The sequence below is a fragment of the Thunnus maccoyii genome, chromosome 23, assembly GCF_910596095.1.
Source record: "Thunnus maccoyii chromosome 23, fThuMac1.1, whole genome shotgun sequence".
Lineage (NCBI taxonomy): Eukaryota > Metazoa > Chordata > Actinopteri > Scombriformes > Scombridae > Thunnus > Thunnus maccoyii.
In genome coordinates, this window is record NC_056555.1 from 13,874,398 (window position 1) to 13,897,514 (window position 23,117).

Below are 23,117 nucleotides of genomic sequence, written 5' to 3' on the forward strand. Positions count from 1 at the left end.
ATGATTGTTTTTGTGCAATTGAAAGTAACAATGTTAGCAATGTACACTTAGAGCAGACTATTTTCTAGCATAGTGTGGAATGCATTTACCTTACCTTACAAACAGCCATTGGCTCCTGTTCATTTTACTGCACTGTGAAAATTTACAGTCGAAATTTGCTTTAGATACGTAGAGTAATCCATCACTGTGAACATCTTGTGATATTTTATTTTTGTCAAAGTTTCATTATAGATGTAGGGTAATGCAGTTAAAAATATGGATTGCTTGTTGCATGGACACCCATATCCAACCCCCTCTGCACATGCACTCCAGCCAACTAGTAGCAGTCGTGATAGTAGTGCAGCAACACAGACGTGATCCCTCACTGGCTTCCCACTCGCAAAACCTCGCTCAATTTGATGCCCAGCAAAGCCAAAGATTCAAGGCAGAAAGTGATTGAACCTTGGTCTAAAACTTAAAAAGCCTGCATTCGTGGTATATAATAACTTATAGTTTGTCCTTTGGATTCAATGTTCTGACATTGCAGCTCATCAATGCAGTGCTGTTTATATTATACCACAAGATCTGGAGTCAAGACAGTTTTGACATGCAGCCAAGAGGGAAGGAATTGTAGGAAAGAAGGAAGGAAGGAAGGAAGGAAGGAAGGAAAGAATGAATTAAAGGAGAGAGCAGAGGGAGAGCAAAGAGAGGTGGAGGTGACAGCAGTGGCAGTTAGTAATTGTGTTGATGAAAACCAGACCTCCTTTATCTCTCCTTCACATTCTCTCCTTCCCTCACTCACTCTCTCTCCACTCTCAGTTCGCTCTCTCACTTTGTATCTCTCTTTATCTCTTTCTCTCTCTCTCTCTCTCTCTCTCTCTCTCTCTATCTCTCTGAGGCCAAAAATAATGAGGTCACTCCCCTCTCAAGGACCGTTCCAAATAAAAACCCACTGTGTCTCTCCTCTCTCTCATTCCATCTCGCTCTCACTCTTTTCTCCGTCCACATCCTGTCTTCCACGCGACAGGCCTGCTCCTCACTGCACCCATATTAGGGCATGCACTGTCTCTCTACCCCCCCACCGCCCCCATGTGCACACAAAGAGACTCCTAAGTGACCCAATATGTCTTATTGTTAACAAAAGGGCAAACTTAACAGCTTTGATCTCTCTCATTGTGTACACTGGGTTGTGCACTCTGCTGTGTGTATATATACCTCTGCTTATGTAAGGGTATATTAGCTTGTTTAAAAATACCTCTTTGTAAAAGATAACATGCCTGATATGAAGAGTCTTTATGTTATGTTGATATTTCAAAAAAGACACTGAATCAGGAAGGGATCTGAGGACAGTCAGACTTGGTCTGAAGTAAACCGGAGGATAATTAGACTCAATCAAAAATGTGGTTGACCCCAACAGATCCAAATCGAGAGAGAACACTGGCCAAAAGCATGATGTGCTGCCAAATAAAGACAAATAAAGAAGTAGCTGTTAGAAAACTGTCTAACAGCTACAGCTATCTGAGATTCTCTTCTTTAGTGATTGATTATAAGGCATCACATGAGCTGATAGTGAGTCTGCTGGGTCCCACACAAATATTAGACCCACAGCAATAGAGCCTACCTGGACCTATATACTCTATCCTTTACTCTATGTCAGGTCTTGGTTATTAGGAACCTATAAAACACTAGGAAGTTGACATGTCTGTACACTGCTGTTTTGTTTTGTGTACTCTTCTCTGTTCTGGTGTGTATCTTCCTTAACCCTCTTCTCAGACCATTTGAGATCATCATCCTGATGACCATTTTTGCTAACTGTGTGGCCTTAGCCGTCTACATCCCCTTCCCTGAGGATGACTCGAATGCCACCAACTCCAATCTGGTGAGTAGTGCACATATTTAAACTGTTTTTTATTTGAATATTGATTTTAGAAGCTGGTTGGTTGTTTTTTTTTTCCATTTCTTGGTAGGATGTGTGTTTTTGAGCATCTGAATTTCCTTTGGAGATACGCTATCTTGACTCACATGTTCTTAGTTGAGTGGTTGATTTATGAAATATTTCATCGGCAGATTTTGCTGTTAATTAGCATTACTGAGCAGCGTGTCATTTGCACATTTCCAGCTAATTTCACTGTGTGTGTGTGATTGCTGCCATGTATCTGAGAGGAGTGGGGGATGCTGTGTGATGCTGTGACTGCTTGATGGAGGTGAGAGACAGGGAGGATCAAGTGAAAAGGGTGAAAGACAAAGAGATTAGATGACATAAAGATTGGAGCAAGAAAGATTAAAGAAATTTAGTGGGACCTAAGAAAGGAAAATAAACAGGGTTTTACTTGAATAATACCTGCTTTGAGCATCATTTGTTCCATGATTGTTTGGACACCACAGAGTCATTGATTATTATGATCCACTTAGAATCCTGCAGAAAATGGAGGGTTTGAGTTATTTTGACTCAGGACTCTTGAGTTGTATCAAATAAAGCCATGTGAGTTGATTTGATCAAAGGCAAAGAATCATTTTCCCATTGGCAGCAGGAATATTTTGGCTAAGGAGAAAAAAGTTGTTTTGATTGAGGAATTGTGAGCTCTTTTGGGTGGACTTACTTGAGTTGTTTTGATTGAGGATTGATTTTACGGTTGCCAAAATGTCATCTGCTCTAATGTACTAAACGTACTATACAGTAATTTAATATGTTTTAAAGTAAAATAAATACATCTTACAAAACAAAGACATTTTTTTGAGCAACAGATGTTTTGAAGGAACAGTCCATTTTTCTGACTCTTCTTTGCCAAACCTCTTATCTAATTACCTAAACCTGGCTGCTTTATCAGGGTGTGATAGTGTGTGTAAAGCAGTGTGTTGCTTTGCGGTTCTATAAACCAATACGATTGCGTATCTGTGTGTGTGTGTGTGATGTATGCCAGTGTATTAGTGTGAGGAGGACACTAATCCCTCTGAGGTCATGTAACATCTGCCACTCTGTCTGTCTTTTTTCCTACTCTCTAAGAATGATATTGTCACCTTTACTAATGCTCCGGCGTGTATGGTGCAGTATAATTATTAGGTAGTGTATGTGCTCGCATATGCTTGCTCTCATGTCAACATTTAAAGGATCCATTGTTAGAAACTTTCGAAAGGTCAGGCGTCACATCACCACACAAAAGGACTATCAAGGACTTTTTTTTTTGTGGTTTCATCTCTGATTGGAGAAATCACAATTGTTTCCATTTGCTTTTACTCTCAATGCACCCTTTAATTTCTCCTTAAATGATACAGTATCAGAGTGTACAGTATATGAGTGAGTCAGTGGAAGAGTAAATAGGACTGAAGGAGGACAGCTGTTTTTATCCTCTCAATCTGTGTCCATCACCCACTCTCTCTGCCTCTCTTCAGCTCTCTGAATACTGTAGGAGGGCATACATACATTAATGTGTTACTGCAATTACAATCCTTTTTCCTGTAACAGAGCCAATCTAAGGCTTTACAGATTGGGTGTCAGTGATCACATTACAGTTAATGATGAAAAATTCAGGCCATTCTTTAACCTATTTAAGCTCTTCATTGGTTTCATATCTTTGAAAAGATTCCACTTGTATTATTCAGCCCTCCAATCATGCCAGAAATATTGAAATTATAAGAAGAGAGCTAATGAATGAACCCGAAAATTAATGGTAAATACAATGTGACTCAGAGAGTCTGAATTTAAAGTGCGCCTTCAGGTAATGAATATTTTGTGAAAATAATTACTTTTCTCATGGAATATAAGTAAGATAATTCATCGCAATTTTGAAAAACAATGCTTAGTTTCTAATTTGTTTATTTTTTCGTCACTTTTGATTAGCTTTCAGCAACAACTCGAAGACAGGCGGGATAGTCTAGACTAGATAGTAGTAACAAGTCTGTCTCTCAGTGTCTGTCAACACTGTGGGGAGAATTTTAATGCTGCCCGCTTAGCCATTTTGAAATTGTATATGTGTATAGCATGAGGCAATGGCTTGCAGACACGTACGCACTTGCATTGAGAGTTTGGCCTCATAAATGAACCTATTTTCAGGTCTTCTATTCTTGTGTTATTTTGGACCCTACAGTTAATGAAAGTTAGAACATGCACACACACACACACACAAACACACACAACCAAACCTACTCACCACCACCACAGCTGTGGTCAATTAGTTTTATTACCTTGTGACAGACAGGAAGCAGTGTGCAGATGGATCAGAGGCTTAAGTATATGGTTTAACTTGTATCTGAGTGTGTGTGTGTGTGTGTGTGTGTGTGTGTGTGTGTGTGTGTGTGTGTGTTTATTTGTACATTTTTGTGTATGTGTGTGGTATTAACAAGTATACAAGTTAAAACAAGCGGTCTTTTGTAAGGGTAGCAGGGGAAATGTAGCACAACTGTCAGGCTGATTAATAGGCCATTTGCACTGTGTGTGTGGCATCAGCTGGTTTAGCTCAGTTGTTGTCAAGTGTGTGATCTAATGTTGTACGCTGACATTTAATCATTAAGTGCAAAACAAAAAAAATATTTTCCAATGGTTTTAAAAATACCTCATTACTACTTTGTAGCAGCTGTCTCAAGTGGATTACGCTCCACTCAAAATCCAGTTACTCAATATACTGTGGCAGCTGTCTACTTCTATGTAGACAGCTCTGGTGTCTCTCAGCTTAATGTAAATATTTAAGTATGTTTTCCATTTATATACAGTACTTCCCATCCATGTAAATGAGAAAGTGAGAAACCAGTCCAAAATTTGGACTGGTACTGGACATATATGTATTTCCATTAAAGGAGTCAAACTGAAAACTCACTTTGACAATTGACCTTATTCAGTTAACTCAGTGTATTTGCAAGAGAGAAATTAAACCAAGACTGCTACACTCCATATTACCTCCCATTTGTTGATTTGCCACAGTCTCAATCACACTTCTGACTGTAAGTGCATTCTCATTACATTAACATTTTACTCAGAGCAGATTACACTGTTTTGGTCAAAGACACTAACAATCATGGACATTTGCTGAGTGTGAACCTGCAACCTTCTTCTTACTGTTTAACCAGTAGGAAACCCTGCCAATAATGTGACCACCATCCTTTCACTATTATAAGAGATTTTAAGTTATTCATTACAGTGTCACCTTTGCCTTTCAGTGCTTAAAAACTGTGAGGTAACCCTCTCATTAAATATAATGTGAGCTTGAACCTCTGGAGGCTTTTGAACTTGTTTTTATTCAGCTTATCCTTAACCCCTTGTTGTAACTTCACATTGTTTTGTCATCCTCCTCCTTGTATTTTTGCCATTTCTTTTCTTTTTGTCCCCTTGTGGTTTTGTTTGCCTGCCCACAAAGTTTTTATTTCTTCCCTTTTTCCAGTTTTTATCATTTTCAAATAAACAAAGTTGTATCTTTTCACAAAGTATCTACATGTACTCAAAACAGCTGCATCAAGGACTCGATGATGCTCTATATAATTACCCCTGAACCTATGTGTGAGTTTTAGAATCAATGGCACCCCCTCATTAGATTTGCACAAGTCTTTCTTATGTAATACCAGAGATCTGTTGTATTGCTTCCAGTACATGACTTCTATTTCTGTCTGCATCCCATAATGTGCCGCTCTGTCTCCTTGACGACATGCCCAATAATAGCAGCGGGAGAGGTTGTCATGGATATGGTATCCGTAGTGATGCTCCTCATCTGTCCTTGGTTACAGAGGAAAGATGGGTAGGAACCAAAGTGTGAGAAAGTCTCTTCTCTCAGGAACGAAATATATGCAACACTTTAGGTAGTTCAGCACAGAAACAACACTGCTAAAAAAAAAGGAAAAATTGAATTTTCATGAAGTATAATATGAAGTGTGAAAAACTTGTGTTCACTCCCTTCTGGCAGCTTTATCTTTTTCTACTCTAGTGTCTATTTCTCTGTTTCCTCTCCCCTTGTTTTTCCTCTCAGTCATTTTCTTCCTCCTGCTCTCCCTTCATCCATCCCTCTAATCAGATCAATATGGATGCTTTCAGATTGACAGAATAACATTGTCATAACCAAGCAATTAGCTAATCAATACACCTGATTAGACACTGATTGATCAAGAGAAACACGTCTGACGCCAAACCCCCTAAGCAATAATGAAGCTTAATAGGATTCATAGTGATTGAGGTCTGAGATAATGTTGGTGTGATATTGTGTGTGTGTGTGTGTGCGCATTCAGGTCTGTTTGATTTTCTATATAGTGTGTATACGTTTGAACAGCACCACCCATGTTTGTGCATCATTTGTGAACGTGTGAACTCATGGTTGTTCACAGTCATTCATTTGTGTGCAACAAGGTGTGTGTACCAGGGGTAGGTGACAGGCAGTTCACTGTTAGACGAATTAGCTTCTGACTCTGCAGTAGGCATGTGCAGTGAACACCTTTAAGTCAATTAATCACCCTTTAGAAGGTAATGGACCCCATCATAACACACACACACAGAGCTCCACCTCTCAACATCTTATCTTTATGTATCTTTCTTGTTATACAAACAACACTGGTAATTTGCTGAAATACTTGAAATGACATATGTTTGTGTTTTCCTGACAAGGGACCTCTGGCTGTGGTTGTGTGAATATGACTGTCCTCTTTCAGTAGCAAAGGCACAAATAGGGTGTCGTTGTTATACCTCCACAAAACCTACAAGTGAGGAGACCAGGGTGGCGACTGCTGTTAACATCTCACCTCCTACCAACAGGCTACACTGGTTTATTTTAACCATGTAGTTAATGATTAACCTTGACTAAGTAGTTTTAGTTGCCAAAACATAACCAGACCTTAAACAAAGCTCATATCTTCAACTTCCAACAGCCATACAAGTCCTTTTGGAAGACAATGTTTTAAGACATGCAGTAATTTGTATTATTGCATTTTTGGAAATTATTAAAACATACAAAAATCTACCCATTCTCCCTTAATGAAAAATACAGATCTTTAGTTATGTTCACATTACAAATTTTTTTTTTCAGATCTGATCTCTTTGTGTTGATGGTTAACATTCATGTCTGTAAGTGACATGAAGCCTATCTGACTCTGGTGACCGTTGAGGTCCTAAACTGCCATGCATGCACAGATTTAAGTGCAATGTAAGGTAACATGCACAATAATAACAACAGTTTTTCTAAAAAAAAAAGGTTTGGTTATGATAAGTTCTTTCCAGTTTGACTCGTATAAGAAGCTTCTCCATAAATGTCCAGCTAATTTGAAACTTCCTCATCTCTCCATTGACCCCCATCGCTGTCATTGCTCTCCTCCATGTTTATTTTCACCGTGTTGTGAGGTGCTGACACTAAATGACGAGGACAGGCAAGAGAAGTGAGACGTAAAAAAAACACACACATGAATTTCAGTTGCATAGCCACTTAGAGGCAAAAATACGTCGTCTATGAATATACAAATATTGTCCATTTCAGAAGTTAAACTGCTAGACACAAGATGTCTCCTACTGTCTCCCTGTATATCCACATTTCATGAACACTTGAGTTGTTGCATATAGTCCCATGATTAGCTTCAAAGCTAGTTGAGATGTCACAAATTCATGATCATACATTAATGCCTTAAACTCAGATTTACTGTAAAGTGGGCACAAAGAAACCTTCAGCAGATAAACTTGAAAACAGCCTTCTGTGTCAAACTCTACACATACATCACTCTCCACAGTGAAGGTCAAACATCTAAGTGAACTAACAATAAGACATTTTTGGGTGGAGGGGGGCTTGAAGACAAAGTTGTTTGTCTGCCTGTGTTTCTGGGTGTTTTTTCTTTATCTACATTATTTTACCTCAGAACCAGCCTCTTTGTTTTGCTTTTGATCTGATTTGTCGAATTTCATCCAAAAAAAATTAAATAACCTAAAGTTCACTGCCTAATATTGATTCCATTACCCATATATTGCCGCAAACATCGCCTGGAGTCTGTCTGTGCTTGTGTTTCTCTCGTCCTCTCCGCATCATTTCTGCTTTAGAGGATCAAGTTAACATGCCGTTCCTTTGGTGCTGGTTGCTAGGAGTGTCTATTTATAGATGGAGAGGAACGATCAGCATCTATCTGTACGTTCACTTATCTAAACAATGTTGGTCTGTTTTCTTGTGGTGATGGCGGTGTGTGACAGTGTGTGTGTGTGTGTGTGTGTGTGTGTGTGTTTGTGTGTGTGTGTGTGTGTGTGTGCACTTCTGAATAGACTTGGTGGAATGTAGCTACTCACCGTGCATCTGGAGAAGGGCGTGTGTGTTCGTGCGAAGTGCTTGAGTATGTTGCTGTCTCAATAGTTACAGTGGAATTTGATGCATTTATTAGTATACTACACTGTGTGAATGTACACATGTACTGTATACAGTATATTAACAGACAGAGATTAATATGATTCAGTACTTATCCGGAGCTGAAACTATTGAAAGAAATTGATTCGACTGAAAGAAAACGAATCAGACACTATTTTGAGAATCAATGAATCGTTTAGGTCATTTTTTCAAGGAAAAATGCCATCTATTATCTGGCTCTACCTTCTCCAATGTGAGAATTTTCTCCTTTTTTTCAGTTTTATATCATTGTAAACTGAGTATCTTTTGGTTTTACACTGTTGGTTGGACAAGTCAAGCAATAAGAAGATGTCACATTGTGCTGAAAGGCGTTTTCAACTATTTTCTGATGTTTTATAGACTAAACGATTCATCGATTCATAATCATCACATCAATTATGAATGTAGCCATTAGTTGCAGCCCTAACCATATCAGGTCCTGTACACATCAGTAGGCCTTCCCACACATATGGGAAACATAAAATCTCTTGCAAGCTTTCTGAAGTACAAGTTCCAACCATGCTATAGCCGGGGGAGTCATTATTTGGAAATTACTGTATAAATGCTGTTCTGTTCCCCTTTTCAGCTCCCACAGGGAAAAAGAAATACCCCAGTTAGAGACATTGGTGCTTTTCAACTTAAAAGTTACCGCTCCAGACTATAGTTTGGTTTGTGCTCTGTTGGTTCCATATTTTGGAGCCATTTTATAATGATTCCTAACTGCTGCAGGGCTCCAGTGTAACTGAAAATGAACCCTAAACATGGGAAAAAATCATAAAATCTACATGGCAAGTTGAATAGTTTCTCTGCTGAACCAGATTATCTCTATAAGCCTCTGTTATTCTTCGTCATTTTGTCATTTGCAACATTTCCTAAAATGGGAATTAGGAATGTCTCCATCAGTGAGGTTTAATTGAATAAATAAGCTTTGAATTAATTAGTACTAGGCAGGTTGTTATTGCTCCATTTGTGCCGTTTGTGTTGGCCAATATGACCAACACAAATGGCTTTTATCTACTGGTGAAAACCAAAAATGCATTTGACAATATTCTGATACATGAGCTAATGGCCAACCACATGGAAGAGATAATGGATCGTGGTTGGTATTTTAGAGCAGTGGTTCTCAAACTTTTTCACATCAAGGACCCCTAAACTGACACAAATTAGACCACAGACCCCCATTTGATAAGATTTTGTACCAGGGTCCCCTATCTGATAAGATATTTGCTTTTAGATGTTTTATTACTATACAAGGCAAGGCAAGTTTATTTGTATTGCAAATTTCAGCAGCAAGGCAATTTTAAGTGCTTCACATAAAACATTAAAAGCATCGAGACAAAGTGCAAAAGAAACACACCATAAAAGAACATTTAAATACAATTAAAAACAGTCATTAAAGAGCTAAGAGAATAGACAAAACAAAAAACAAGCTAAAATAGAAGAAGACAGGTATAAAATACAAGAATAAAAGTTACAGTGCAGGGCAAGAAATGAACCAAAAACCTCAAGCTTGATTTAATAAAAGGCAGCATCAAACAGAAAAGTCTTCAGCCTTGATTTAAAAGAACTGAGAGTTGCAGTAGACCTGCAGTTTTCTGGGAGTTTGTTCCAGATATGTGGTGCATAACTGAACACTGCTTCTCCATGTTTATTTTTGACCTGTCCCAGATGATCTGAGAGGTCTGGATGGTGCATAACATAGCAGAAGATCAGAAATGTATTTTGGCCATAAACCATTCAATGCTTTATAAACCAACAGTAGTATTTTGAAATCAATTCTTTGACAGGTAGGAGGAAGCCAGTGTAAAGATCTGAGAACTGGACTGATGTGATCCACTTCTTGGTTTTAGTGAGGACTCAAGCAGCAACGTTCTGAATCAGCTGCAGCTGTCTGATCGATTTCTTAGGGAGACCTGTAAAGACACTGTTATACTAGTCAAGTCTGCTTAAGATAAATGCATGGACAAGTTTTTCCAAATCCTGCTGAGACATAAGTCCTTTAATCCTTGATATGTTCTTAAGGTGATAGTAGGCTGACTCTGTAATTGTCCTAATGTGGGTGTTGAATTCAGGCCTTAGTCCATGACTAGTCCACCAAGATTTCTGGCTTGTTCTGTGGTTTTTAACCGATTGAAGCTGAGTGCTGACTTTTAATTGTTCTTCCTTTGCTCCAAAAACAATCACCTCAGTTTTGCCTTTCTTTAATTGAGGAAAATTCTGGCACATTCAATCATCGATTTGTTCAATGCACTTACTCAGTGCTTGTACTGGACCATAGTCCCCTGGTGGTATGGTTATGTAAATTTGTATGTCGTCTTCATTAGTATGGTAACATATTTTGTTGTCCATAATTTGAGCCAATGGGAGAATGTAGATGTTGAATAGAGGAGGCCCTAGAGTGGAGTCTTGGGGAACTCCGCATGTCATTTTTGTCCATTCAGATGTCTAATTACCTAATGACACAAAGTAGTCCCTGTCCTTTAAGTAGGATTCAAACCAATTTAGTACTGTACCAGAAAGTCCCAGTCTTCCAGTCGGTCTAGCAATATTTTGTGGTTGATGATGGATGAAATTATAGTGAATACCCTCAAGGACTTGGGGGTAAGTGTACAATAAAGTTGAACTATTGTATTTGCTGAAGTGATCATGTCAGCCTGTATTGTTATTTATTTGTACTTGTTTCACATTTTGTAGTTTTCTTTCACTTTCCTTTTCACTCAAAACATTATAAGCGTAAAAAATACTCTGATTGAAACTGAAGGTTTTGTTGCTCACTATTTTTTCTCTCACTATTTGGAAGTATTTCATCGGTATGGCTGTTAACCAGAAACAATATGGTTAAAGGGTAACATTCTGTTAGCATTCCGCTTTGGTGATATGATTGTTGATTTATTTTTTTTAAATTGAAAATACATAATATGCAAGAATTTGTGTATTTACCCTCTTGTCCTCTCTCTGAGTCTTTCTCTTCTCTCCTTTGCTCTTCTCCTCCACCTCTAATAAAAGATAAGACTAAATGATGGCAGCTGTGGCACCACATTCATTACAACACTATTTCCTCTTCCCTCTCTCCTCCTCCCTTGCTTTTTAATAGTCCCATTCTGGTGATAAAGAAAGGGCGATTTCCACACAAACCCTCTGACCTCTCCCTCTTTCTGTCTCTCCTTTTCACACCCCTCTTCTCCATATTTGTGCCTTAAAAAAATCTATTTCTTCTTTGTTTAAGAGAGGAAAGTAAACATATATGTACCTATAATTTGTGAGTGCCTTTGCGTGTGTGTCTGCCAGTATTTATAAAATCAATATTTTTAGGGTTTTGTGAGAATGCTGTCCCAGGCATGTATCCCATGATGCCATGGCCGCTCTCTGGAAATCGTCCCATCTTACGCCCCCAGTTTACTCCAAACCTGCATACCAGACCACAGTGATCTCTGAGCTATGTTTGTATATTTGTATGTGTGTGTATTTGTGTGCATTCCTGTGTGGGAGGAAATACTGTATATAGGTTCTGTGGATGTGCTATATGTGCATTGGGATTTGCGTGATAATGCAATGGTATTTGGCAATGGACTAATTTGGCAAGCAATTCATGTTAAATCAGGTTAAATGAGCCTGAAACTAAAATAAAGTTTTCCCAATGCTGAGGAAAGAATTATTAAAATTATGTAACTGTCTGCAAGAGGCTAGCAATGCTGAGGTGATTTTTTTTTTTTTTAACATTTGTATGAAGCTCCAGATGTGCCAGTGGTAAAGGAGAAAGAGATAGAGGCTGTGAGGGAGAGAAAGAAGAGAAAGAGATAGAACAGGATATTTTTACTGAGCTAAAAGTGTCCACCTCTGCCTCACATCGACCCACATTACAGCTCCCACAGAGCACACAGAGAGAAAGAGGGAGTAATGTCTCTGTCCATCACTGAAACTCAAAGTTCTCAGTACAGACTTACCACAGGGAGCAATGTCAGTCTTAATGTCCCCATTTCATTTAGAAACATTCTTGTCAAAGTTTGCTATTATGGCAAATGCAGTTGACTTAAGCTTAATGGCTTTGTTCAAGGCAGCCTTTTTCCCCCCAGCCAGTAAGCTATCTCACGTTGGGCAGAGCTAAAAAAAAAAAAACAAAACCTCAGGAGGGAACAGAGTGAACAGAGACAGGCAGAGACTGTGCATATGTCATGACATGACATACATGTTCAGATGTCAGATTATCAAAGATATACTGATGAGGTGAAGTAATAGTCAATGAATCAGCATAAAATCAAATAATGTATGGGTGAACAGGTGGTGGAACATTTTCAGATTCAAGTGCAGAGGTCAGTGTTAAGTTTGAAATTTAATCTCTATTTTAAATTTAGTAAACCCCCGTGGAGAAATGTGAATTTAGCCTCAGCACTCAGTTTTAGTCAAGGACAATGACAGGAGTAAAAGACCATCGCTGACAAGTAAGGCAGCCACTACATGCCTTTGTACTTTAGCTCTGTACTTCAGATTGTATGCTCCCGTGATATGATGTGTTAGATTGCTGTACGGCACAAAAGAGGTAATAGCAGTAGCTGTACCTCCATCTTCACCCCTCTTTTAGCGCAGATATAGCTGCAGCTCTTACAGAATACTAAACTTTAGTGGAGTTAAGCAAAAGCAAAACCTTAAACAATATCTATTACATGAATTGCTTTAGTCTGTTTAGTCAAAACATTCAGGGAAATTGTTCCTATCTCCTCACTATTATATTCTATTATTTTCTATTCCATTCTATTGTAGCTATTATGTCTTCTTATATGCTCTGTCAGTCATTACACATCTGTGCTCTTTTGTATGAGACCATCACATGCATCACTTTCCACTCAGGTTTGTTTAGACACAGGTGTTTTATGTGTAGTTCACTCTCCTAAGTATGACTTGACTCTTTGCATATGAATCAAATTTGCAGTATGTCCATTACATCATTGTGTGTTTGGATACAAAGGAAACAAGGAGAAAAGTATTATAAGCTTACTCTTCTTTGCTTGTTATACCCAGATACAGAGATGTGCTGAATGTTTGTCTATACTATATCCTATGTCTATGTCAGTTCAACCTACTAACTTTATACTATAAAACTGGGAGATTTACAGTATATTTAGGATCATCACATCACTGGCATCCCCAGGATACACACACAACCAATTGTGCATACATACAAACATCAGAGTCATGGCAACAAAGGTAATGGAAGTGCATAGTAGATCTTTGGGCAAATTAAGGGTGGCTAACAGGTGTAATGTGTACTCTGCGTGTGCATGTGTGTGTGTTTTTTGTGTAGACTAATATTTGACCAGCCATAAAAGCCTGGAGTGATCTCCGGAGGAGTAAAGCAAACTGCACACCCTCAGCTAAAAGGCCCCCCATCAGTCAATCTATGTGCTGAGCTTAATGCAAAATCTGATCACTTTAGTAATAGAAACTAAAAACTATCCGGAGGCTACAGCAAAAGAAGCAGACTTGTCATTAACAGACCTTTTCCAGTTCCAGCGATCTACAGTATAAATTTGTCTATACTGTGACCTTTGAACTGATGGTCTTGTTCCTGCTTGTGGAAGCCTTCTAGACGCTCTGAGAGTAAAATATCTGAAATCCCTTCCAGTTCGCTCGCTCACTGAATTAGTAGGTGATGCTATGATGCAGTGTGCATTGGTTCTGTTAGGGAGAACTAGCAGTCATGTCGGTGAGGTATTCACTGACATTTAGCCATCTGGTCTGGGATCTGGCAGCCACACACACACACACTCTGGCTCTCTGTGCCTCCCTGTCACACACATACACATTCAAGGTGATTGTTCACACACACACATATACACACTGGGTTGAAACTCTGGCTGTTGATAAGGTGTGTCATTATGATGCAGAGCTCTGTAGTGTGTGTGTGTGTGTGTGTTTGTGCTAGTGTGGTTTGCCTGTTTTGCCTGCATCATCAAAGGGCTGGGTTCCCATAGAAACAGATGTTTCCGTTTTCTTCCTTGGTGGCAACATGTGACAGACTGTTCCTGTGTGTGTGTGTGTGTGTGTGTGTGTGTGTGTGAGTGTGTGTGAGTGTGTGCGTTTGCGTGTGTGTGTGTGTGCATGTGAGATATACCCTGGAAGTATAACATAGGGAAGTGACACATGCTTTTTAATTAAATACAGTAATGAGGTGAATCCAGGTAAAGGCCCTTATCCTTTATTGATCTCCCTCATTAATCTATACCAAGCACAAAGGAGGAGATCTAGATAAAGAGAAGCACATAAAGGATTTAAAGCTTTTAGATAATTAAGATGTGAATTGTTTAAGGGGGCTACAGCACAATATCAAGAAGATATTTCTAAAAATTTTGTACATTCATCATTTAGGTCCACTTGACATGCAGACAGCAGCTCCAGTGTTTATTTATTCTTGTGATGACTCATCTACAGTGTAATAGTGAATTCACATCAAAAGATGAATATCAGTTAGCTTTTGCTTGCAGGTCTTTATTGTTTATTGTTGAGAGGCCAGTGGGAGGCAGGTTGGTCATGATCAATAAAGTGGCCTTGTTCACACTGTAAATTGCTGCTTCCACTCATATGCGTTCACTAAAATCTGTTCATCAGGGAATCGATGTGCATTGAAAAGACTGTGTCATTTTATGACAGGCAGCATAGTTGGAGACCAATGCTTTTGCAGGTTTCACCCCATTAACTACAAATTGGGTATACTATATATTGATGTCACCCGGTTTCCAGGGCATATGTTCTGGCACTTTTGAAAACCTCCTCTGTGGTGCTTTAAAGGGAGCTTCGACATCTGACGGGTTGGCTGCTCAAAAGCATTGCATTCATGAGCTATGTGCCTGGGACATCAAACCTGAAAGATAAACAGGAAGAATACATGGACATCATATAAAGGCCATTGTAAATTTGGTGGTTTATTGAATGGAAACAGTTGCCAATAAGTATTTAACTCTCAGATGTCAGAATTGGATTGAAAACATCAACAAAGAAGTGTTTTCAAAAGAGAAACTAATAGAAACCAGTGAAATAAATCTAAACACATATGGTACTGTATAGAGATAAAAGAATTAGTTGATGAAACAATTACCCAATGGAAACAAACTTAGTTAATCTTTTTCGGGGGGGGAATTTATTAATCATTACAGTCATTTTTCAAGCAAAAAAGCCAAAACATTTGCTGCTTCCAGTTTCTCAAATGTGAGAAACAGCTTTTCTTTGGCTTTTCTTTGTTGCATATGACAGTAAATATTTATGGTTTCTTGACTGTTGGACTCGGGGAAATTGTTGTAGACATTTTTCACTATTTTTTGACATTTCATAGACTAAATTAATAATGGATTATAGAGAATATAACTGGTAGACTAACCACAAACAAAAATAGGAATATAAAAACAAGGTTGTTGCTGCCCTTGTTCTGTATGCTTGGGAAAGTATACACGGGCACAAACATGCAAAACCCAGTTTGCCATTCTTTTAAGTTTAATTAGCAACTTTTCAGTTATTAGTTATTTAAATGGGCTCTTTCAGCTGCATCACAAATGCAGATATTGTGTTTGCTGAGACAGCTTCTGTTGTGATTTGGTGCTATATAAATAAAACTTGACTTGACTTTTTCTTCTTTTTTTCTTTTTTGTGTTACCACTGACTTTACTTGGAACATATATAATACATAGCAAAATATAAGAAACACAAGGGATGAAAAGCTTTTATTGCATTAGGAAAAAAGCTTGCATTGTCTAGTGTACTTATGTTTAACGTTGTGAAGCCAAACTGAAACTAACATTGCATGACTAACATGGTAGCTAAATGTACAGAGCATTATGTGCTGTCTATCCGGGATTCATCTGTGTCTATTCAGCCAACAGCTCACATACTCCATGTGTATTTGTGCCAGCTACAGTATCTGGATCATTGACCACACCTATTATCTCTCATTCCCTACTATTCTTTCTCTCCTCTGTCTTTTTCTCTCATCACCTTTCTCTTTTCCTGTCCTCCTGCTTTGTAGGACAACTATCAGGTGTGTCTCCGTGTGCGTGTGCGTGCATGTGCGTGTATGACAGCGACCTCCCTCCTCTGCACCCCCCCCCCCCCCCCCCCCCCCCACCTCCCCCCGCTCCTGGGAGGTGACCCAGTTTCCCATGATCCAATGCGGCTGCCTCTGCTGCGTTGTTGCCGTAGCGATATTGCGAGGCCCTTTAATGCCGACTGTGACTGCGCCATGAATAATGGATAGAGAGAGTGACAGAGTATTACACAGTGGGGTAAAGCAAGGGGAGGATGAGTGAAGAGAGGGAGAGGCAGAGACGTAAGGATAAAGGAGGGGAGGATGGAGAGAGTTGGGATATTAGAGGAAGAGAACTATTGAGAGAAGGGAGCAAGTGTTATAGAAACGGAGGAGCAAGGGAAAAGTGAGAGAATAAGGAGAGAAAGAAAGAAGGAAAGGTGACAGTTATGGAGGGAAAGAAGAGGAGAAGGTATGGAAAAGTGAGAATATTGGAGAAAAAGAGGGATAAAGTTAGACAGGAGAAGATCAAGAATTAGAAAAACTTGAAAACATACATAGAAATATTTAAGTCTCTGCATAGTATGTGCAGAGTTTGACACGTGAAGGCTGTTTTCACATCCATCTACTGAACAAGGAGTGTTTCTATGTGCTCACCTTAAATCTGAGTTTCAGAATCGTGCCAATGTCCAATATGCAACCCTCACGAGTGTGATGTGGAAACCTGAAACCTCCAGTGCACATACTCTGAGAATGGTCTTAAATGAGAAGGGTTAAACTTTTTATTTGCTTATTCATAGATTCTGTATTTGATAATGAGGCAAAACGGAGTAGATTTAATTTTAAGAATTCTTAACAAGGTGGGCGCCCTGGTAGCCACACCCCCTCTCTCCCGCCACGTTTCCTGTCTCTCTCTACACTGCTGTGTATGCATAATAATCAGACGTTTTTGTGGGGGAAAAAACATCCTGTATCATACACAAATACATTTTTAAAGCTTATTATTCAAAGTATATTTTTATATGAAAACATATATGGAAGGGATCTTTATATTTGGTTTGGAAGTCTGTCTACACTAATAGAAATCATCATTTATGTTGTGCAATGTGCATAGTGTACTCATTTCTGAATAATGCAAATTCCATTCGCTAAAACAAATATATCTATATTTATATATTTTATACCATATCTATATTATTATACTGTATACTATAAATTGACCTGTTCACCAGCCTGGTTTTATTGATATGACAAGTGTTGCCTTATGGGTAGTGCAGTTCAGCTTTCTTTATTGACATTGAAGGCCAGACGTACAAGTTTAAGAGGTCACTATACGTACATTTAGTGAGCCAGACAGGCTTGGGGGACACATTCTGGTGTGTATGTGTGATTGCTTGTGTGTCTGTGTGGTTTTGTGACCGTTTGTGTAGCTTGTAGTTAATCTCTGTTACTGCTGACTGCAGCACACACCTGTTGAATAGCACTTTAGCTGTCACACACACACCAACAAACACAATCTTTCTCTCAAGCAGACACATACACACAGAGGCATGTAGAGGTGGCTACCCATTACCTTTCTGCCAGAGATGTCAATCCTTGGGCTAGCATTGAGTTTGCACAGCAGCGGGTTCCCACACAGACACACACATACACACACAAACACACACACACACAAATGAATCAAACACACAGCAAATGTTTTCTCTCATTGGCTACTGTGGATAATATATTTTACTTCATCTAGAAGGCTTCAAAGTGACCACATAGCCCTTTACTTCAAAGCAGAAAGTTCACACAGGCATGCATACATTTGCCCAATAAAAGAAATCAAAGAAAAAAAGTACAGCATTTCAGCAACCAGCCATGCTTGCTTAACGGATGTTGTAGGGGCTGAAAACATGTCTTGCCCCTCTGTTTTCCTGTAGTAAATTCCCCAGTGTGTTAATTGCACATGCACAATTCTAAAGAGCCAGCTGTAAAGCTGTAAAGACTTTCTTGTTTTAAACCAAGACCTCTATAAAGACAGAGGGGATAGAGTGTCACTGTGAAATGCAAGTTTACATGGGAGTTAAAAGTTGCAGTGAAGTTGTGTATCACACAGGCCTGATCTACCCACAGGGATGTGTTCATAGACACATAATCGTCTTTTTACAATATCATGTTCCACTATTAAACCATTTATCTTTGATACATTTCACCATTTGTCCATATTTCAAATTTTAGCTTTTACAGAAATGGCAGGCCCACCTTTTGTCTGTTAAAGATCATTAACTATTAATCTCTATTAATGTATTGATTAATCAATGCCTGAAAACAGAGAAAACACATTTCCGGAAAGTGACATCTTCAAATTGCTTTTTGTCCTACAAGCACTCTAAAACCCAAAGATATGAGTTTTTATTTATTTACACTGATATAAACTACATAAGAACAAAAAATCTTCACATTTGCGAACATGGAACTAGCAAATATGTAATTTTTGCTTGATCAATGACCATCATTTTCTGATTACTCCAATCAACGGATTGGACAAATGATGTTTTGTCAGACTCATGAACAAATCATTTTAGTGAACTGCATCATTTGTAATTCATTTTGCAGCTCTGCTAACTACAATTAGAGCTTCACATTTCGGTTCAGCAGTACATCAACATTTCCTTCTTTATGTATTCCTCCAGTTCCACTTGTGAACTTGAGTATAATCATAAAAGCACAATCAAAATCCTCTGTTGCAGCCAAATATGGGTCATTAAAAAGATGGGTCCACTTATGTGTCTAGTTGCTGATCATAACCAGACAGACAACCACAAACACAAATTGAGGACAGTGAATCAGGCTTTTGTAAATACTGTACCCACCTGGATAAAACCCCCAGGCTTCATATGCAGCAGTGCCACACACAGTACATGAAGAATACATGCAGGTCTTGAGATCTAACATAAATAAATAGTGCAAAACATTGTCCAAAACATCCATTTCCTGTCTGTGGTCTGTTTTAATGAGCTACTGCTTCTTGTCTTTAAAGCAGTCTGTCTTTCTCAGTGTGAGGAGTTGCTTTGTGGTAAATCTCTCTTTTCTTTCTGACTTCACTGTAGTTATAAAAGGATACAGATTGTTTCACAGCAATAATGACTTGGCAGTGAGATTCAAGCCAAACTTTTAGGTTGCCAGGCAACTCCAGCGACACGAGTGACCGTATATGGACATTTCTGTTTTTATCTTTGCTTTCGACTTCCTGTCACTGTGACTCTCTTCTCACACTTTCAATGTTTCTTCTCTTTAACTCTCTGTCTTTGACTGCAGTCAAGTGTTATCTTCATCATCACTTTCTGCAGTCTTTCTGTCTTTTCTTACACTCTAGTATTTCTGTTTTTTACACTCTTATAAAAATCTCTCACTTATTCCATCTGTCTTTGTTTTAGAGATGCACCAATCCACTTTTTACTTGAATTTGGGTATCTGCCAATACCGGTATTGATAACAGAGCTCTTTTTTCTTGAATATTATTATTATTATTATGATTATTATTGTTATTATTGTTGTCGTTGGTTTTATGTGTAAGGTTACTTGAGGCTGTAGTAAACCATACAGCACTTCTTATTAAAATAAAAAATAAAAAATTACAAAAATGCATTCAATTTAACATGCATTAATTGAACTGTAGGATAAGTAGACTTTACTATTGCTATGGCAACTCCTTTAATGTTTTGAAAAAACAAGTGCATCGACTACTAGTAATTAGATTTCTATACTTTTTTCCAGACTGGTTGTGTTTGTTTTCAGCTGCAGGGCGTTGGCTAGCTTAGCTTCTTAGCCAGGTGGGAAAAACAAGCACTTTTTTTCTGCTAATTGTTCTGGTTTATTTCACAATTCTTTCACCGTATGCTCACCACTGCTGCTGTTTATCTTGAACGTGAGAGTGTCACTTCGTGGTCACCAAGGTTAAACTTTCCTGCTTCAGTGTCCAGACCGCAGTCAGGAAGCAGAGGGGAGAACTGTGTTCTGTTCCAGGGCTGATGTTGTCTCTAAGGTCTGGGCTAACCCACTTCACTTTAATCAGCAGGTGGCAAGCAAGACACGGGAATTCAGATTGGATCTTGAGAAGTTGTAGCATTTATTCACTGACGAATAGACTGTGCACACATTGCACTGCTAGGTTCACAGCTATATATAGTGAATTACATCTGTATCAGCACCCAAAAACCGATATTATATTGGATTGGTCCCAACTCCACTGTGTTTGTCTTTCTTTTATTGTTTCTTTTTGTTCAGATCCGGAGCTTGTTAGCAAAGGTGGTGAGGTTGGAAGGGCAGAAAACTTGAGAATAAGTAGAACGAAGTGAGCAAAGTAATGATATAAATAGGTATAAATAGAGAGGGAAAGAAATGGATGAAAGTAGGAAAGGACAGTTACACAGGACTTAATATATTGATGGTGAAGAGCAACACACAAACACACACACACACACACACAATGTACTGTATGTACTGTACATCTTTGTTCATGGACTATAGTTAGTCACTGCTGCCTAGCAACCTTTGCTCTTTCTGTCACGATAAAGTCACAAAGGACACAGATTTTCTGTGTATAATTCTAATCTCAGTCTGTGTATAATGTAACCAACTTGTTCCTCCTTTTCTCTGTTTCTCCCTCCCAGTTTTCTTAACCTAACCATTTTCTGTTTTTCAACACATTGGGTGTTTAGACGTTTATAATTAGTCCCAACCACTTGCAAATTCTGCTCTCACCTCGAACACTTTGGAAATAAGAAAATTAAGGTTGCAACTAACTATTATATTATTATCTTTACACAGATGACTAAATTTGCTCAATTAATAAAAGGTGAAATATTCAAAATTAGTTGTTTAATTGTAAGACCAACAGTTCAAAACCCAAAGATATTCGGTTCACTATCATACAAGACACAGAAATGAAGAAAGTCTTCATATGGAAGAAGCCTGAACCAGCGATCATTTTACATAAATGTTTCATAAATAAGGCCAAATCTCTTCATGAAGATCATCAATACAGTTCCCATAACTTTTAGGGAAGTCTTGCATGTCTACATGTCTACATACTGTATAAATAATGTTTGGCAATACTTTTGACATAATTTTGGAACAGTTTATCTTCATTTTTCTGTGATTTCATGTCCAGATCCTGAAATCTCTGACTTTCAAAAACCACACTTTCTGGGCTGTTCTTTCTGTTTTGGAACAAATACCACCTGTCACATTTTTAAGTGATCAAAGACAGGGGACTGTGCCACAAATGCGTATCCAATGTGGTGACAAACGTTGTTGTTAAGCCTTTCACTTTCCATTGTAAAATGTGGATTTACTTTCTTTCACTTAAAAACACTCCCAGTAACTTCTTCTAGTCTTTAGCATAAGCTTGGCAGTCATGTAATGCAGCCAACCTGCAGCCAATACTGTACAGTGATACAACAGATTGTCAGTGGTGTAGCTATGAAATGAAATACTACTAATTATATAGCCATGGGGTAACAGGCTAAGATGCACATGAAAGCATCCTCCTTCTTTTCTCTTTCCTCTCCTCCTGCTCCTGTCCTCTCCCCTCTTTGCGTCTTATCTCTTTACTTCTCTTCCTCTTTCAGTCTCGCTCTTTCTGTGTCTGCTCCCTGATCTAATTAAAATACCATCTTCAATTCACTGTTGAACCCCCTCCCTTCTTCTTCTCCGTGCTTTGCTGCAGTGTAAACACGCTGTGTCATATTAAAAGTCTGAATCGGCTGTGTCATGATTCGGAAGCTTAGTGGCTGATCCGCCATGTTTGACAATTTGACTGTGCCATGTTAGATGGGACTGTGGCAGGGATTTTGAAGATACATTATGTTTAGGCATGCTTAGGGCCATAATTGCCACCATGGAATTGATCCGGGGGTGTGAGCAGGTTCTGTCATGTCGGAGGCTGCAGCTATGGATTCAATTCCCACTTCAAATAGATTACAGTGTGTTTCTAAAATGTGTCTTTTCTAAAATGGAGGTGGTTGACGATGATGCAGTAACACAGACCAATGTTGCTTCCAGTAGTGGATTTTTTTGTGTCTTAACTATCTCGTTGTCTTGCAGTCATTTTTCCTTCTCGCCCCTAGTGTTCCCCCTAATTCACACACATTTACACATCACACTCAAGTAAATGTGTGCACATGCTGTAAAGCACTCACAGGAAAGTATTGAAAGAAAAAGACCACTAAATTCATTGAGGTGCTGTCAGATTAACCCACACATCCACTGACAGACCACCAACTCTTCCTCCATCCTGTGTTGATCTGCTGATATCTCATCAGCTCCTGATGAAAGCTGACAGATTGACAGTGTGAAGCGCCACTCCTATTGGTCCAGAGCTATGATGTAACCTCGTCTGTGTGTCGCGTACATAGTTGAATGAGTGTTAAATTCTAATCTAATTCTAATCTTGAATCTTCTGACCTCGAAGTCAGATTTAATTACGGACTGAAACACTTAGAGATAGATTGAAATGTACACCCACCCGTCCACTCACGCACAAAGGAACATACAGTATGATACTCTGGTCAAAACAGCATGAATTCAGCTTTGAGGGAGGCAAAGACAGATTGAGTTTCAGATGGTTGGCTTTTGTCACTGAAACCAATGAATTCTGCCAACAGCATGCTAGCAACCTATCTTACACGTAGCTCTACTAATAGATCAGTGTGCAATGCTAACAAAGCTTGAAAGCCATTTGTTATTTACTTTAACTGATGGTTTTATGTAGACACTTTTAACCCAAAATGTGCTAACATGCTTGATGAGAAGAA

At 38.7% G+C, this 23,117-nt stretch overlaps 1 protein-coding gene across 5 annotated transcripts in view; it reads left to right on the plus strand.

Annotated features, from left to right (window-relative positions):
• Positions 1 to 23,117, plus strand: part of cacna1c (calcium channel, voltage-dependent, L type, alpha 1C subunit) — a 147,822-nt gene that overhangs the window by 8,003 nt on the left and 116,702 nt on the right. For all 5 annotated transcript variants that reach the window (XM_042402937.1, XM_042402933.1, XM_042402934.1 and 2 more), the window contains exon 2: positions 1,753 to 1,858. In XM_042402937.1, coding sequence (XP_042258871.1) covers positions 1,753 to 1,858 — 106 coding nt within the window. The remainder of the gene's footprint in view (positions 1 to 1,752; positions 1,859 to 23,117) is intronic.